At 46.1% G+C, this 17,917-nt stretch overlaps 1 protein-coding gene across 1 annotated transcript in view; it reads right to left on the bottom strand.

Moving 5' to 3' along the window:
- Positions 1-425: 425 nt before the first annotated feature.
- The window catches only part of LOC308329875 (NBAS subunit of NRZ tethering complex-like), a gene marked incomplete at its 5' end in the record, with an annotated part of 35,002 nt that continues 17,510 nt past the window's right edge, over positions 426-17,917 (bottom strand). Inside the window, 9 exons of the mRNA XM_080784376.1 lie at positions 426-2,151; positions 2,894-3,025; positions 3,527-3,686; positions 5,543-5,682; positions 5,814-5,997; positions 6,980-7,069; positions 7,784-7,986; positions 8,941-9,156; positions 15,562-15,908. Coding sequence (XP_080640502.1) covers positions 1,867-2,151; positions 2,894-3,025; positions 3,527-3,686; positions 5,543-5,682; positions 5,814-5,997; positions 6,980-7,069; positions 7,784-7,986; positions 8,941-9,156; positions 15,562-15,908 — 1,757 coding nt within the window. The 3' untranslated portion in view covers positions 426-1,866. The remainder of the gene's footprint in view (positions 2,152-2,893; positions 3,026-3,526; positions 3,687-5,542; positions 5,683-5,813; positions 5,998-6,979; positions 7,070-7,783; positions 7,987-8,940; positions 9,157-15,561; positions 15,909-17,917) is intronic.

Below are 17,917 nucleotides of genomic sequence, written 5' to 3'. Positions count from 1 at the left end.
GTGAAGAAAGCTAGTGGTAAGACTTTTTCCCCAGATTTGCCACAACTTAAGCTAATTTTACCTAACTATATATGAACACTTAAAAGAAAAAAATTATCTACCTTGTGGTTTGGTCAAAAAGATGACATCTAATATTTCTCTAGTATAGTGGTGGTCGCCATCTTTAAATGGTCCATTTTGAGATATGTTAAAAAACAATGACAATTGACACGATCCGGGTAGGTTTTGGAATGACACGGCAGAGAATCTGGCAGCACATTCACATCATTCTCTCTCTTTCTCTCAAATGAAGGCTAAACAAGATGGAACAATGATGAAGAGCGTTATAACCAATGTCCCATTTCAACAGCTGCCCTATCGATACGATGCAATATGATTCAGTAGAATGAAAACACACAACCACTTGACGTGATTACATTATTCTTTATTTGGAGTCTGTGAGGTAAAGGGGCCGTGGCAAAGACAAACTGTGACACTATGACAGACATTGTACAAACGTGTGTGTGTGTGTGTGTGTGTGCTTGTAGATTAGGTGTGACTCGTCTATCACATGGTCATGTGTGAGTGAGTGTGTGTGTGTGTGTGTGTGTGTGAGTCGTCTCTCACATGGCCATGTGTGAGTGTGTGAATGCGCTGAATCATTATTAAACAGATTGACTGGCCGCATGTGTATGTCTGTCTGGAGTATGAACAGCTGCAATACCGCCGGCAGCCAAACAGTGGTGCTGTTGAGCAGCCAGCACCACACGTCGTGTGTGTGTGTGTGTTTATTTCATTTTCTTCCCCAGTATGATCGTAACACAGCAGGATCATCTCGGAAGCGACAGCAGCCGTTTGATCACTGCTATTCATCACGGGAAATATGGATACTTTGATGCAAATTAAATGAACATTTTGGCTGAAATAAACATTCTCATGAAAATTAAAGGTTTAACCCATTTTGGGCGGGAACCCCTTTTGGCGTTTTAAAGCATCATGTTATATACTTTAGCTACTGAAAAAACTTGTACGTCTGCTATTTTTTGAAAAATCACGAAAATGTCCGCGCAAATCTTTGAATATATGTTCTTTCGTATATAACGTTTTTAACTCAAAGCTTTGCTTCTGGGGGTGGTCCCCGGAACAACATATTTGCAGATGGGGGTCGGCGGCCAATTAAAATTTTTGGGGGTCCTTGACATGAAAATGTTTGAGAACCACTGACATAGAAACATGGGGTTTTTCAGAAAACTGTCATGATTTAGACGACTTTGATAAAATCGCCTTCAGGTCTAAATGGGTTCAAATGTCCGCGCTGCTCCAGTGTTCTCTCCTCCTTCTGCCCCAAGCGTTTTCTTATTTGACAGGATGACGATTGTACTCGTCTAACGCACACGTGGGTAACTTGGTGGCCCTTGGGCCACATGCGGCCCCCCGCGTCTTCACTTAACGAGGCCCACAGGTTGTAAATACTGATATATTATTGATTTGCAATAGCATGATCCGCTTCAATTACTTCTAATTGTCTAAATTAGTAGCTTAATTAGTAATATTAAAATGTAATTGTATTTTTTTTTTATGTCCAATTAATTCGTATTTAGTTCATGAAGTTAACATAACTATAATTAAAGGCATTACATTTTTTTTAAATAATCCAATTCAAAAATAGTCAAACAGAATTCACGATTGCAATACAAATAATAGCAAAAAACAGCCAATCTACAAGCTCAAAAAGCTTTCGACCTTGTGGATCGGCTATTCTTTGCTACAACAGTAATATGCAATGTGGCCCTCTGGTAGTGAGTGTGGACATATAGTGGCCATCTCCACGGTCAAAGTCCTGGTCTAAAGCATAGATTGGTGCCCCTGCGGTCCGTCGTCCAATCATCAGAGCCACTTCTTGAGGACGGCCAGCGCGGCGCCGAAGGTGCCGGCGGCCGGGTGGGCGCCGCGGTGCGCCAGAAGCAGCGAGCCCGCCTCGGGGGCGTGTCCGGCCGCCAGGAGGCGGGCGGCGGCCTCCTCCACGTCCCAGCGCCGCTGTCCAACGGGCTCCGAGAGGAGGCGGGCGCACAGCGCCGGGTACAGCGCCGACGAGGCCACGCCCACCAGGAGCCCGGCGTCCAATAGCAGAGCGAGGAGCTCCTCGTCGCGGGAGGACGACGCCGCTACTTCCTGGTTGGGGAGGGGGAGAGAGAGAGAGAGATCGTTTTGGGGATTTGTCTTGCGTCTATGAAATGAAAACCCATTTCTAAAACGGGTAGTCCCAATAATTTATTCTGATTGGCTGGTTACCGTCACGTGACAGGTGTAAATTCCACCAATAACCCACTCCTTCAATCACTTTATATAATTTGCAGCTGATTCCAGCTGTACTGGGGAAGGGGAGCGCTTGATTGCTTTACAAACACATGCCGTGCGGGCGTGTAAGCACCGGCCGGCTCATATGACTGTGAATGTGTGGCTCCAGGCGTGGCTCCTTGACGTGAAATAGTTTGAGAACCACTGATATAGGAACACAGGGTTCAAACATTGAACTAAAAACCAACATTAAACCTGTGGGGCTAGCGGCCCTCAAACAAGAAAAAAATCAGACCTGTGTGAACTGAGTGGTGCAACTCCCCTCCCCCCTCTCTCTCTCTCTCATTAGCAGGCAACAGTGCAGCACCATCTCTCTCTCTCTGTTTCTGGCACAACAGCGCCACTTTTGCCCCTACTGGTATTCATAGTCACATAGGTTAACACGGATATTGTCGTTCCTTGGAGTGGTTGCACCACTCAAAAAATAAGAAAAATAAAATACTAACATTATGCTAATTATTCGGACCAGGCCGGGCCGGGCCTCGGGCCAGTCCAGTTAGGGTCTGGCTTTAATTTCCAGGCCCGTTGAGAACTGTAAATGATTCACAGGTGGTACCTGCGACATGGAGTTGATCTGATCCTGGGTCAGTCGGAGCAGGTGCTGGTCTTGGCTCTCTGCCATCAGCTTGAGGGAGCAGAGCTGAAGACCTGGCTGATCCTGGAGCAGTGACGCTATGTGGAGGACGCACTGGAGAGAGAGAGAGAGAGAGAGAGAGAGAGCACAGAACAGACAGTAAAGGTTAATCGATGTTCAGAGACTGTAGAGCCACATAATGCTTTTAAGAGGAAACACACCCACTTGCGCATGCACACACGTACGCACGCACAAGATAAGTGAGTGTTTGTTCCTCTCTAGAGGAACTTTATTAATGTATTCATCCGTTTGTAACTCAAAGAGCGTTGTAATTGTTTCACAATGTTGTGGTTTACATGAAGTCCTTTCAGTATGCGTTTATTTATCATTCTCTTAAAGACCCCCAGGTGTTTTGTATGTGGAGTTTACATTACTTTAATAGAGGTATAGTGGTAACTGTGGTTATAACATTGAAATATGTCTTCCCTGTATATTTTTGGTTTATTCCTGAAAGCTAAATTATGTCCACAGCAACACGCAACACAGACACACAAACACCCACACACCCACACACAGACACCCCCCCCACACACACACACACACACACAGGGGTACCTGTGCAGACAGCTTGTGTCTGGTGTCGTAGAGGGATCGCACCATTGCCACGACCTGCTGACCCAGGTCGACCTCCGACCCCTGGCCTCCGTGCGACCCCGGGCAGCGTGCGAGCAGAGCGGAGGTCAACATCACCCAGGGGTTACGCTCTGATTGACACCTGTGAGACGCCAATCACAATCGGAATCAAATCCGTCGTCACATCACGGCTTTATTTCGTCGACTAAATACTATGACAAAAAAAAACTTTCGTCGACCACCTTTTTTCATTGGCGGAAACTAAATGGAAACTAAATGAAAATGAAGCTATGACGACTAAAACTGAGACTGAATATATTGACAATTTCGTCAAGCTCACAACACGTTGCGCCGAGACACGTTGTGAGCTTGTAGATCGGCCGTTTTCAGCAAGTGTAAAATCACTCAAGGTCCGCCAAAATACAATTTTGTAGACTAAATCTGCAGTTGATTTAGTCTAGTCTTAGTTGTTACAAATACAATACAAAATGAACACTGTTGGGAAGAGGTTGTGAAGAATGATGTGGGGAAACTATGTCTGACATGGAAGTGTTTATTTATTTTATTTATTTGACATGTCAGTTTTCACATCAATGTAAATGGGCCAGAGTTAGCCGAAACTAAATTTCATCTGTAGTCCCTGGGCAGGCTCTTGAAAAATGAATGATAAAAAGGACAAAGTGTAGTGTGCCTGCACACAACACCATGCGTTGATGCCATGTGTGCATTATGTGCAAGCACCAAACACCACGTCCATACAAAAACACAGTACAATACAGATAAAAGAAAGACAAAGTGTAGCGTGCCTGCACACAACACCATGCGTTGATGCCATGTGTGCAAGCACCCAACACAATACAATACAGTACAATACAGGAACAGATCAACGTGGTACAGGGGACAGAACAACGGCAAGTGAAGTGAGAAATGACACCGGTGATAAATACTAAATAGTGCTGATAGTTACTCATGATTACAGATTTGAGTTGTTTTTAGCCACCTTTTCAGGTTGAATTTGAAGGTCAGATAGTTGGAGGTCTCTCTTAATTCTGTAGGGAGACTGTTCCAGTGATGGGAGGCTCTAACAGCACCAAACACACTACGTCTGGTTGGCACTTTACAGTCCCCTCTGGTAGTTTCCCTTGTTGTTCTGTCACCACTGTTCAGTGGTGGAGGTGCAAGTCCATTTAAGATCTTAAAAATTAGGCAGGCATCTGCAAAGTGTTTAAAGCCGTCAAAATTAAATAAGTTGTACTTTTGAACTATATGGCAATGGTGGTATTGGTTGGGCTTTTGATCCAGTGTTTTTAATGTCTGTTTGTAAAGTGATTCTATGGGTTTTAATTAGAAGGTCTGAAATAAAATCAGCTAAATTTGCATGTGCTTAAATTCACATTTAGAATTTTTTTCAGATGTCAAGATTTTCTGAGATGATAGAATGGTGATGGATGATGATGCTCATGGAAGGGGAACCTTCTGAAAGCTTCATGGGCAAAGATAATCAACTTTAAAATAATAAAAAAACGGTCAAAATGACCTCTTAGACCTTCTAGTGTTAAAGTTGTCTGATTTGTCTGTGACCAGGTTGTGAAACAGTAGGTTATGTGTGAAAAAATCATAGCATGCATGAAGAGTTTGGCTGCATCTGTTGTTAGATATGGTCTTATGTGTCTGAAATTGGAAAATTGAATTTGATTTTATTGGCTACATTTTTAACATGCTTTTTAAATGTCAAGTTTGAGTCTAGTGTAATTCCAAGACATTTCAATTCTGATACTACCTGAATACTACTACCTTCAATAAGAATGTCAGTGTCAGGGTCTGTGGATATTTATTTTAACTCCCTCTGGCTGCCTGTTTATTGTTGTGAATTCCTTCCTTGGTGCATACAGTCTATGAACAAACAATGACAAACGGAGTGTGTGTGTACATGTACAGCCGAGTCTTCGAGATTATTTATATTTGGTTGCGCGAGTGTGTGTGTGTGTGCGACCTTACACTTCCTCCTTCGCCATGGGCGGCCACGCCTGGAGGAGGAGCATGAGCGACTGAAACTCCTCCCACTTGTGGGTGTGGTCTAGCAGACCCAGGAAGAGGGCGTAGCGCTTGTCCTCGTTCTCCACGTCCTCCATTTCAACCTGACGGGAACAACAGCGACAACAGTTCATAATACTGCAACATCCAGAATGCACTGCAGGTAAAACTACAACTCCCATTTCAACCTGACAGGAATAGCGCGTGTGTGTGTGTGTGTGTGTGCGCGTGCTACCTGTGTGTCTCTCAGCACAGCCTGCGTCCGGTATAGCAGCAGCAGCAGGGCGTCCTGCTCTCCCAGGCTGAAGTTGTTCTCCAGGATCTGAAGCACGTGGATGCGCGGACGCACTGCCAGCGCAGCGGCACCACAGAACGGACGCAGCCACGCCAGGAGGTCGTCTGAGGTCACCGCGCCGTCACTGGGGTGGGGGGGAGAGAGAGACAGAGAGAGAGAGAGAGGGAGGTCAAAACAAATTGGTATCCTGACATAAAAAGCAATGCGTTTTCCAAAAAGGAAAAGCTAATTGTATCCCAGCTATAGGTAGGCTAGTGGGAAAACCCACTTGAAATTTAAAAAAATTGTCTTCTCAATCCTGACAGTTTTCTGAAATACCTCATGTTTCTATATCAGTGGTGCTCAATATTTTATGTCAAGGAACCCCAGAATGTAATTTGTAATTTGCCACCGACCCCCCCCCCCCCCCCCCATCTGAAAATACGTTATTCCAGGAACCCCTCAGAAGCAAAGATTTCGAGTTAAAAACGTTCGCTCTGAAAGAATATATATTCAAAGATTTGTTGCCGCAAAAACAGCAGACCTACAAGCTCGTGAGTGCCGCGCCATGAGCTTGTAGGTCTGCTATTTTTCAATAACACACACCAAAACCCAGTTAGGAGCCGTGTCGATCCCGCTGACACTGCATCATCTGCATCCGTTGCACTGCATATCGGCCCAGGCAGATTAAGTCTGCCCCCTCTCAATCGTGGGAGGACTTCACGGTCAAAGTGGTGACGAGCCAACCAGATTCGTCTGGAACCAGGCTATAACCAACCAGGGCCCAGTGTGCAAATATGGGGCGGGGCATTGCAGGAAAGAAATGATCGAATACTGGATATTAGTCTCGCTAGGCGAGGCTAGCTGACACACTGCCCACTTGGGTGCCATACTGTTTAGCCCACCTGATCCCATATGGGGCCCACCTATGGAAGCATAAAAAAGCTGCCAAAATTCAATGACCTGAAGATTAAAAAAGGCATTTTTCTTAATTCAATTGATTTTCTTATTTGCTATTTCATTTGGCAGCTTTATGCTTCCAAACCCACCTAGGTCGCACATGAATTGGTCTATTATGTCTCACTGTATTAATAGTGAATACAACGCTGTTGTGTCACATGACCTACCCGCTCTGCACCGCGTTGTGCACAGAGGTCACCATGGCCTCCAGAACCCCGAGGGGTTGTGGGTAATTTGTCAGGGCGTCCTCGTCACCGCTGGAGACAACAAACAAACAAACAAACAAACACATGTTTTAATCGCCTGTATTCCATATACAAAACTACACAGCCATAGAGAGTATGCACATGCATCACTTTTCCACAGAGGATTTCTCCTCCCACCCACTTGCATTAAGTTGCTCTAAAGTGCATGAGGCGATTTCACTCCTCCTTCCAAGTAGGACCAGAGTGCATTCTGGGATGGATTGGAGCCAAACACATGAACGCGCTGCCGTTGACTATCATTGCACGCGTTCACGTGCGGTCACATATGAGACAAGCGTTCACGTGTCATCATGAACATGCACAATGATAGTCAACGGACGAGCACGTTCATGTGTTTGGGACCAAACTGCAATACTAAATTCGGCCACTATGTCCATTCCGCCTCCGGGTTTCCTCCGGGTGCTGTCTCTATTCATATATACTCTAAGACAGACAGCAGTCTCTCGTCCCTCCGGCCTATAGGGCCGTACCTCTGGCCTATGGGACCTACAGTACCTCTGGCCTAGGGGACCTACCGTACCTCTGGGACCTACAGTACCTCAGGCCTATGGGACTGTACATCTGGCCTATGGGACCTACAGTACCTCTGGCCTATGGGACCTACAGTACCTCTGGCCTATGGGACCTACCGTACCTCTGGCCTATGGGACCTACATTATCTCTGGCCTATGGGACCATACCTCTGGCCTATGGGACCTACAGTACCTCAGTGCAGACACCAGTCTCTCCACGGCGTCCTGAAGAACGCTCTTGATTGACAGGTTGCCAAGGCCCACGGCCACGCCCAGCAGCTCTCTGATTTGCTGCAGCGGCTGTCCGTCTGTTGCCATGGTGACCGCCAGCTCCCGCACCTTGGAGCTCTCCGAGCGCGACAGGTCGTACGCACGGCTGTAACCTCTGACCTTTACCTGGAGAGAGACACAGAGAGACAGACGGGGAGAGAGAGAGAGGGAGATAGACAGATAGACAGAGAGAGAGAGAGAGAGAGAGAGAGAGAGAGAGAGAGAGAGAGAAAGAAAAGAGAGAGAGAGAGAGAGAGAGAGAGAGAGAGAGAGAGAGAGAGAGAGAGAGAGAGAGAGAGAGAGAGAGAGAGAGAGAGAAAGGGATATAAACGGAGAGAGAGAGGGGGAGAGAGAGAGAGAGAGAGAGAGAGAGAGAGAGAGAGAGAGAGAGAGAACCATGCCTTTATTTGACGTTATTTAGATCTTCTTTTGACGCAGTACCACAATGTCCTGATATGAGGTGGTACTAGTCGTTATAATACTGATGCTAGATAAAACCAGGCTTGTTTAAATTCCATGCCAGCTTGGAAAATCAACAATGGTGGACATTGTAAACATAGTGGAAATGCAAATTTGGAACTGAAAAGGAGGAGAAATCATACAAAGTAGGGTGATACTGATGACATCACGCATATGACCAAATCAGTTGAGCTGTTCCTGAGAGTAATTTCCACAAAAGCCCCCTTATGATGAGAACGTTTGATTGTTCAAATGTGCATGTTTGTGGGGATAGAAAACACATAGGAAAGCCCAAAAACACAAAATAAAAAAATAAATTGAATTACCAGCATAGGTCCTTTAAAGTACACATATTGCTAAATGTGTACACAATCTTTTGAAACTAGGCAATCTAGAAGCTCACAAAGTGACACATTGTAAGTACAGTACTCAAGTTGAGGTGGATGCTGGCAAATACTGCGGCATGGTCATGCTGGACCTACAAAAGGCTTTTGACACCGTGAAGCACTCCATACTGGTTAATAACCCTAAGCGCCATAAACAGAGGTCTCCGTCCTATCAAATAGCAACGCTCGACGCTCAGGATGGAGATTAATCACAGGAAAACACACAGCAGCTTACCTCCGGGCTGTCTCTGAGTGACATGACAAAGGCGTGGCCTAGCGTCTCCAGGTGGGCCTGGGACTGCCGCAGGTGGGCGACGGCCTGCTCGTAGCTAAGCCCCTCCTCCTCCTCCGTGGCCCCGCCTCCCCCTCTCTTCTTCTTCCACTTCTCCTCCAGCTGACGCAGCGCTCTGCTGGAGCGACGGATGACCTCCGACCTTACCTCCACATCGAGCTGATGAGAGAGAGAGAGACAGTCACAGACAGACAGACATTCAGTGTATATAAACCAAAATTACAGACTGAGATCATATCGACATCGGTTATCGGCCATATCGAATACCGATATCGGCCAACATGTCTCATCGGTACATCCCTAGAACATGAAGGGACCCAAGAGGGAGGAAATTATCTGCCCCCTTCCTTTCCCCCCTCCCTGTACTTACAGTGCTGTTAGTTATCATGTGATATTGAATTTTTAATTATATTTTCTTTACCTGTGTTGATACTGAATCTTGTTGTTACAAATCTTGTCATGTCTTAGACATATGCAATCAATTCATAGACATGATGTCTATGAATTGATTGCATAGGGCCTACGTGGAAACAAGACCGTAAGGACTTTTCTTTTGGTGCTATCCCTTTTGGACTGATTGCTTTTTGATGTGTAAAGCCATTACGACAGCATCAAGGCCCGACAAAATACATTTTAGTCGACTAAATCAACGGTAGATTTAGTCATGATATTTAGTCAACTAAAACTAAACACTAAAACATTCCAGGTGACTAAAACTGAAAATGAAAACTATTCCAAGAGAGTATGTATGACTAAAACTAAAATCAAAATTTGCTGCCAAAAAACTAAAACCACAGTGTTGTTTTTGGCAGTTTTAGTCATAGTCTCTTGAATAGTTTTCATTTAGTTTTAGTCATATTTTAGTCACCTGGAATGTCCTAGTGTTAGTCTAGTTGTAGTCTAGTTACTTGCGCAAGCAGAGCGCGCAAGTACTAGTTTCGCCCGGGACTCCTATGCACCGTCCCAGCCGTCCCGCCAATTTTTATGCGTATGCACCGTCCAAGCAAATGACATGACTAATTGTGCCTGATACACTAAAACATATCGTCATTACGTCACCATCGAAAACCAATTACACTCTGGCATTGGGTCCTTTAATCCACATCTTTATTACGTAATCATTGAGAGCTAGTTATACATATAGGCCTACTATGTATGTATAAAACCAATGGTTTTCGATGGTGGTGACGTAATGACGATATGTTTTAGTGTCGGGAGGATTAAAGGTAATGCTCCTATGTATGTAATCTGGCACCACTGCCGTATCAGGCACAATTAATCATTACGTAATTTGCTGGGATGGTGCATACGCATCAAAATTGGCGGGACGGCTGGGACGGTGCATACGGCGCAAAGTAACCACAGTATACCGCTAATCAACTTACAAATTACATATACATATATGTATAACTAGCCCTCAATGATGACGTAATAAAGATGTGGATTAAAGGACCCAATGCCTGAGTGTAATTGGTTTTCGATGGTGACGTAATGACGATATGTTTTAGTGTTGGGAGGATTAAAAGTAATGCTCCTATGCAGGCCTGGAATTTCATCCTTTTAGGGGCAAGGCCACTTGGCCTTTAGTGTGGTCAACTTTTTGAGGACACAAGGCCAAATGCCAGTGCATGAAGGCCATCCATTAAAACAATGATTTTAAGTCCCCGGTCATCATTATTTTAGCTTAAACTTTGGTTCAGAACAGTGCTTCTTAAATAAATAATCACAGCTTTAAATAACAAAATATAAGTAGCTACTGTTGTAAACATGTCTATAACATGGGGTCCCAGTGCAAAGATGAAAATCATAATGAAATGCCCTAGGACCTTGTCACCCTAGGCTAATTCATATACATTTAATTTGGGGGTCCTTAAAATTAAAATGGCTGAGAAACTGTGAGTTAATTCACAGAAGATGCAATGACAGACAGCTTACATTCATTTGTATAGCCCTGTTTCTGTTCTGCCTTGTTTGTTTTTGTTCTGCTATAGTCACAACTGTGTGATATGTATGTTCCTTGTTTTTAATTTTCTTCTATTGTTTATACTGTGCAAATTGTTCAGCACCTTCTAACTTTGTTTTCCGAAAGGTGCTTTATAAATAACATTTACTTACTTACTTACTTACATAACTTTTGAATGAGGGCTTGGTTTAGAAAAGCCTATATTTTGTGCTAAAGTAATATATTGAATAACATAAATGTAGATTTTAAGTCTAGACTGGCATATACTGTAGCATTGTGGGGCTGCAGGACTGAGGACTCTGGACATAAGTCAAGTGTAAAAAGCATTTTTGTATAAGTGTGTGCTTATGAACATTTACCACGTTATGTCCGCATTGATACAGAAATGAATGATTATTAAGCAAGCGACGCGTGGTGTACAGTGAGTGCTTGGCTAGCATTTGGCTAGCGATATTAGCCGTGGCCAGCGTTGGCTGTTTAAACAATTTACTCTGTCAACTAACATAGCAGACGATAGCGTGGTAAATGGTGGAGGAGTCCTGCAGTCTATGCTGTTGCGTGATGTTGTTTTGTGAGTTCATATCCATGAAGACGAGTCACGTTGGTCTTAACACACAGGCTCTGTGTGATATTAATCTTGAAGCACCGCGCCAGCGGGGCCGAGTGTCAGTGAGTGAGAGCTGTCAGTGCGTGCATGCGTGCATGGAGCGGAGGAGGAGGCAAAATAACTATAATACAGACAATACAAGTCTGCGCGAGACGGCTGGGGAAGGTTACTGTAATGACTGGAAAATTGCGCAGAGGAAAAACGGTAAAATTAACTGCTGTGGGCGCCGCCGGGGCACCGCGGCCATGTGGCCGTATGGGCATATCATTTTTCGAGGGGCACACGGCCAAAGAGAGGGGCAACGATGGCCATGGCCGCCGTGAAATTCCTGCCCTGCTCCTATGTATGTATGTAATCTGACACCACTGCCGTATCAGGCACAAGTAGTCATTACTGAGATTTGACAGTTTGTAGCGGTCGAAAGTACTTGCACGCTATGCTTGCGCACTAGTAGGCCATGTATGGCCTACTAGCAAGTATGCACTTGACAGAGTGCAGTTCTAGTTTTTATCTGTTGACGAAATTGTCAGTATATTTAGTCTTAGTTTTAGTAATTTTCATTTAGTTTCCATGTAGTTTCTGTCCGTGAAAAAAGGTAGTCGAGGAAAAAAAATCGTCTTAGTTTTAGTCATCGTAGCTTAGTTTTCATTTAGTTTCCATGTAGTTTCCGTCCGTGAAAAAACGTAGTTGAGGGGAAAAAATCGCCTTAGTTTTAGTCATCGTAGCTTAGTTTTCATTTAGTTTCCATTTAGTTTCCATGTAGTTTCCGTCAGTAAAAAGGTATTCGAGGAACATTTTTGGTCTCATAGTTTCAGTGGACTCACCTTATCGGCCGCCTCGGGGGAGAAGGTGACGTCTCATAGTTTCAGTGGACTCACCTCATCGGCCGCCTCGGGGGGGAGAAGGTGACGTCTCATAGTTTCAGTGGACTCACCTTATCGGCCGCCTCGGGGGAGAAGGTGACGTCTCATAGTTTCAGTGGACTCACCTTATCGGCCGGCCTCGGGGGAGAAGGTGACGTCTCATAGTTTCAGTGGACTCACCTTATCGGCCACCTCGGGGGAGAAGGTGACGTCTCATAGTTTCAGTGGACTCACCTTATCGGCCGCCTCGGGGGAGAAGGTGACGTCTCATAGTTTCAGTGGACTCACCTCATCGGCCGCCTCGGGGGAGAAGGTGACGTCTCATAGTTTCAGTGGACTCACCTCATCGGCCGCCTCGGGGGGGGGAGAAGGTGACGTCTCATAGTTTCAGTGGACTCACCTTGTAAGAAAGGCCCTGGACAGTGCTCACACACAAGCATACACACAGCACACACAAGCATACACAAGCAGCACACACACACGCATACACAGTGGAGAGGCCCTGATTGCCACAGGTGTTTTGGGTGCTGATCACTCAGCTATTTGACTCTGAAGTTAACTGATCAAAGACTAGCTCCTTAACAGGCTGTATGGCCTTATTGGTCAAATAGTAATTTAGGCTTGCACACTGCAATCAGAGCCAGTGATTCCAGCTTGATGTGCCACAGAGCTTCATTTCAGTTCAGTTTGGCCAACAGTAAAGACCTGTGCAGTGTGTGTCATTCTTGATATGTGAGTAGCAGTATTTGTGAGTGTTTTGTGATTATATGTTTAGTTAAGTCAGTATAGTGTGTCATCATGTGCTACGTGCTATGTGTGCTATGTTTAATTCCCTGCATTTTATTTGATAGTTTCTGTACACATATGCCAAGTTTGCCAACAATATATATGGTTTATATAATTAAGTTAATTCGTTTCATGGCCAATTCAGCATGAGACTTGTTCAGAGTGTTTCGCACTAGGCCTATACTATACAGTGTACAATTGGCAATTTAGGCATTTAGTCTGTGTTAGTCATGTTTTAAAGAGCATGTATGTTTTTGTTGCTTTATTTTCAGACCATACTGTCACTGGTCAGTGTCATACTGTCTTGTCAAAGTGAAGTAAACTCAAGTCTAGAAGCAATGTGGTGGTCCATGGTGTTTGTTCTGATCGACATTCAGGGGCGAGTGCTAATTCCAACCAGTATACAGTCCTTTCAGTAACCCTCAGCTACATTTTGGTCCTTCGAGCCGGATAGCAGCACTTACCCCTGCCCCATTATGGACCACCATGAAGAGGAGAATTCAGAACCAGCAGTCCGGTCAAGGCGGCTGATCCATCCACCTATCAGATTTGAGGACTATGAGGAGAGCCATGCTCACCGAAGGAGACCTGCCCCAATTTCCCCTAGTCCAGTACAGTACAGACTGGGGCCTGAAGAGGAGCGGTACCCAAGGCCAGAGGGAGCTTCCAGGATGACACCCCTCTATACCCATGACTCTCCAAACATCAGCCACAGATGGGATCCTACTTTAGATAAGTGGGGCTATTCTCAGAGGGAGGAGACCATTACCAGACCAAGGGAGTCTCGTCCTGACCCACAGCTAGCCTACCAACGGCTGCGAGAGCCCCTGGAGAATTATGTGGAACACTCCACTCCCTTCAACCAGCATTGGCAGTCAAGACAACAACAGCATTACCAATCAGAGGTGGAGGAGATTTACAGGGAGAATTGCAGATTACAGCGATCTCACAGAGCGATGCAAGCAGAGTTGGCAGAGCTCCAGCAGTTCAAAGATGAGATGAGGAGGTTTATGGAGCCCATCAAAACAACCGAACCACCTCAGCGACCTGCTGCCCAACAACTACCTCCCGCAGAGGTGGCACAAGCCGGGCCAGCTCCTAAAACACAGCAACAGTCGGTCCCTCCGACTCACCCAACACCTCCACCTCCAGACGAGGAGGTGGAGGAAGACTGGCACGACCCATCTCCATGGCCTACCAAAGACGAGGTAGGACAGACTCCAACACCTGTGGAACCAGTATTAGGCATGTTGCAAAGGTTAATGACTGAGATTCAGGTCATAAAAGACCAAGTTAATGTGGTTCCTCACCAGAGCAGAGAACAACCAGCATTAAAGAGACAGGGTTCCCCACCTCGTAGGGACCCTCATCCGCAGATGCCACATGTGAAACTGGAGTTCTTGAAGGCAGAACCGTCAGAGTCTTTTCCTCCATCAAGGTTTTCAGCTGCAACACGCCCCCCTAATGTGCAGTCTACTCAGCTTTCTCACATTGCGACACGCCCACACAATGTGTCGTATACTCACGCCCCATCTCAGCCGGCAGCACGGCCCCACAGTGTGCCGTCTTCACAGCCCATTCCGCAGGGCCAGAGGCAGTCTGGTTCATCACCCGTCGTTAAAGCTCCAGATGGTTTCATAGCCAATGCTGAGTTAACCTACAGAGGGCCAAGGCCAACCATTCCCCACTTCAGTCACAGAGACCCCAGTGAATTTGCACGCCTAAAGATGGCTCTGGCAAACCTGCTACCCCCAGAAGGGACGGAGTTATTTAAATACCAAATTTTGGTTGATCACCTTAAGCTGGAGGAGGCCAGACTTGTGGCCGACTCATATCTAAATTCTCCCACCCCTTACTCAGACACCATGGCGTCTCTGAACGAGAAATATGGTCAGCCCCACCAAATAGCTCTGCACAGGATTGCTAGTGTTATGGACTCACCAGACATTCGCCGTGGGGACTATGTCACCTTTGAGAAGTTTTCCCTTCAGGTCCGGTCCTTAGTAGGCATGCTTAGGACTCTGGGTACAGACGGCGAGGCAGAGCTACATTGCGGGTCCCACGTAGCTCGCCTACTGAGCAAGTTACCACCTGAGCAGAGGGCAGATTTCAGACGTGCCATGTTCCGCAACCCAAGTGCCGTTCATACACTGATAGATTTTTCAGAGTGGCTGCAATACGAGGCCTGGTGTCAGGGAGAGAAGGTGACTTCTCATAGTTTCAGTGGACTCACCTTATCGGCCGCCTCGGGGGAGAGAAGGTGACGTCTCATAGTTTCAGTGGACTCACCTCATCGGCCGCCTTGGGGGGGAGAAGGTGACGTCTCATAGTTTCAGTGGACTCACCTTATCGGCCGCCTCGGGGGAGAAGGTGACATCGTCCAGGAAGCCGACGGCGTGGGCGGGGCTCAGCCTCTCCAGGTACTTGGCGCAGACGTCGTAGGCGTGCAGGAAGTCCTGCGGGCTCTGCGGCGGTCTCTTCAGGAGGTGGGGGTCTCCCGTCCAGAAGAGCTTGTGCAGCCAGGCGCCGTGCACCGCGCTGGCCGACAGGCGGGAGGCCTCGCCGCCGCCGCCGGGCAGCGGGAGCAGGCCGGCCAGCTTGGAGATGGACAACACGTTGTGACTGGTGAGCACCGGAGACAGAGCCAGCAGCGGGTCTGACACCTCGTCTGTCAACTGACGATAGTCCAGTCCTGTGGGGAGGGAGGGAGAGAGGGAGAGAGAGAGAGAGAGAGGCAGAGATAGTTTTGATAACATACAATACAACACAAATTAATCATTATTAATGGAACTGCTAACTACTAATTCTGCTCTGCATGCGTTGTTTGGTGTTTTCCGTTGGATGCAGAGAATGGATTTGCAGAATTCTGCATGCAGAGTTTCAATTTGGTGTTTATCCCATTTTTCCGGTTCTTGATCGGCAAGTGGGCCCCAGACTTCACAACCATCGAGGGAAATGGGTTCTATAACAGAGTCTAGTATCTTTAGCCAGGTTTGTATTGGGATGTTTAACTTGATGTTTATTTTGATGGCACAGAAAGCTCTTCTTGCCTTGTCCCTCAAGTCATTTACAGCTTGTTTGAAGTTACCTGTGCTGCTGATGCTGCTTCTTGGAGTGGTTGCACCACTCAAAAACCCTTGACTCTATGTCAGTCGTTCTCAAACATTCATGCCAAGGACCCAAAAAACATCTGTATTTGTCTGCTGGCTGAGGCCCATCTGAACAAAAATGTTGTTCCAGGGATCCCCCCAGGAGCAAAGATTTGAGTTAAAAACGTTCGCTGTCTCTCTCTAGGTCGTCCTCAGACGAGCCCTCCATCGTCGTTTCCAGTCATCCCGGTTCTCCATACATCTGGCCAGTTTGTTGGTACTTTGCGCTCCTGCGTCGTTCTTGAGTACATCCACGTATGTTAGCGTGGGACGTCCTCGTGACCGGTGCCCGTGTGTTGGTTCCCACAGCACTAGTTTGCTGGCTGGCAGCTCTTGGTGTCTTTGGCAGTGTCCTGCTAGTCTCCTTCTCCTGGCTGCTATTTTCTGGCTCACCCCTTGGCATTCCATCATACAGAGTTGTGTTTGTAACATGTGTGCTCTTATTGATGTTGAGTACTGCCCGCAACATTCTGGTGTAGCACCCATCGAGAGACTTCTGCAGGGTTGGCTTCAAGATCCAGCATTCACTGCCATATAGGAGAACGGACTCTACCGTTGCGTAGAAGAAGCTGAGTTTGGTTTGACAGGGGAGGTTGGAGTTCCATACACTGGCCATGCCGTTTAGGGCCCTCCATGCAAGGGCCTTCCTCACTTTCAGGTCTTGTTCGGTTGAGTTGACCCATGAGCCCAGGTACTTGAAGTCATTGACTTCCTTCAAAGCAGTGCCTTTGAACTGTTTATAGCACAAACAGACTTCACATACTAGAGCATGTCTGAAATAAGTGTCAGAGCTGAAATCGACATGTAAATATGAAATAAATGCTTAAACATGTAGCTAGGTGTAATGTTAGAGACCACAGAAGTGAACCGTTCAAGCCCGTTTTCTCAACTCGTTGTTTTCTGCAAGACATTACTCTATAAGCCATATCTCCAAAACTGGTGGGCCAAACTGAACAACCAATATGTCATTTTGAAGCTATGATTCCCTGCTTTCATTTAAAATTAAAAAAAGTATCTCAGTCAAATGTAGTCACATATAGTCGGGTAATTACTATAGTCTTGTCGCCCTGTTAGGGCAACCGCACTAACAACATCATCCCTTTTTGGAGGGGTGCAAGTCCCCCGGCAATGCATGGCTTTCCGAAATTGCGTCATAGGCCAAGCAAAGTCTATGGACTTACAATTACAATGTAGGTATTTAGCAGACGCTCTTAATCCAGAGCGACTTACAATAAGCAAGCACAAAAAAGCATGGCAATACATCACATACGCAAAAAGTAGTTATCATGAAACATGCGTAAGCTAAAGGTCATTACACACTGGCGAATTAGCGACGCGATGCTAGTAATAAGCGATCCGAAAAAATGCGAAATATTTGCCCGGCGAATTCAGTCGCGTCTGTACACATATAAATGCAACGGGTATTGTGCGATTATATTCACACCCCTCCACTCCATGTCCTCTCCTCCTCCTCTCCTCTCGAAACGTTGGTCTATAATAGATGTTTTTTGTTTTTCGTGACTACGAGCTGTGCAACCTCTCCTTCCTTCAC

The sequence above is a fragment of the Protomyctophum bolini genome, assembly GCF_963924005.1.
Source record: "Protomyctophum bolini genome assembly, chromosome: 15".
Lineage (NCBI taxonomy): Eukaryota > Metazoa > Chordata > Actinopteri > Myctophiformes > Myctophidae > Protomyctophum > Protomyctophum bolini.
The sequence above is the reverse complement of the archived record's forward strand: the minus strand, read 5'-3'. Positions and strand labels throughout refer to the sequence as shown.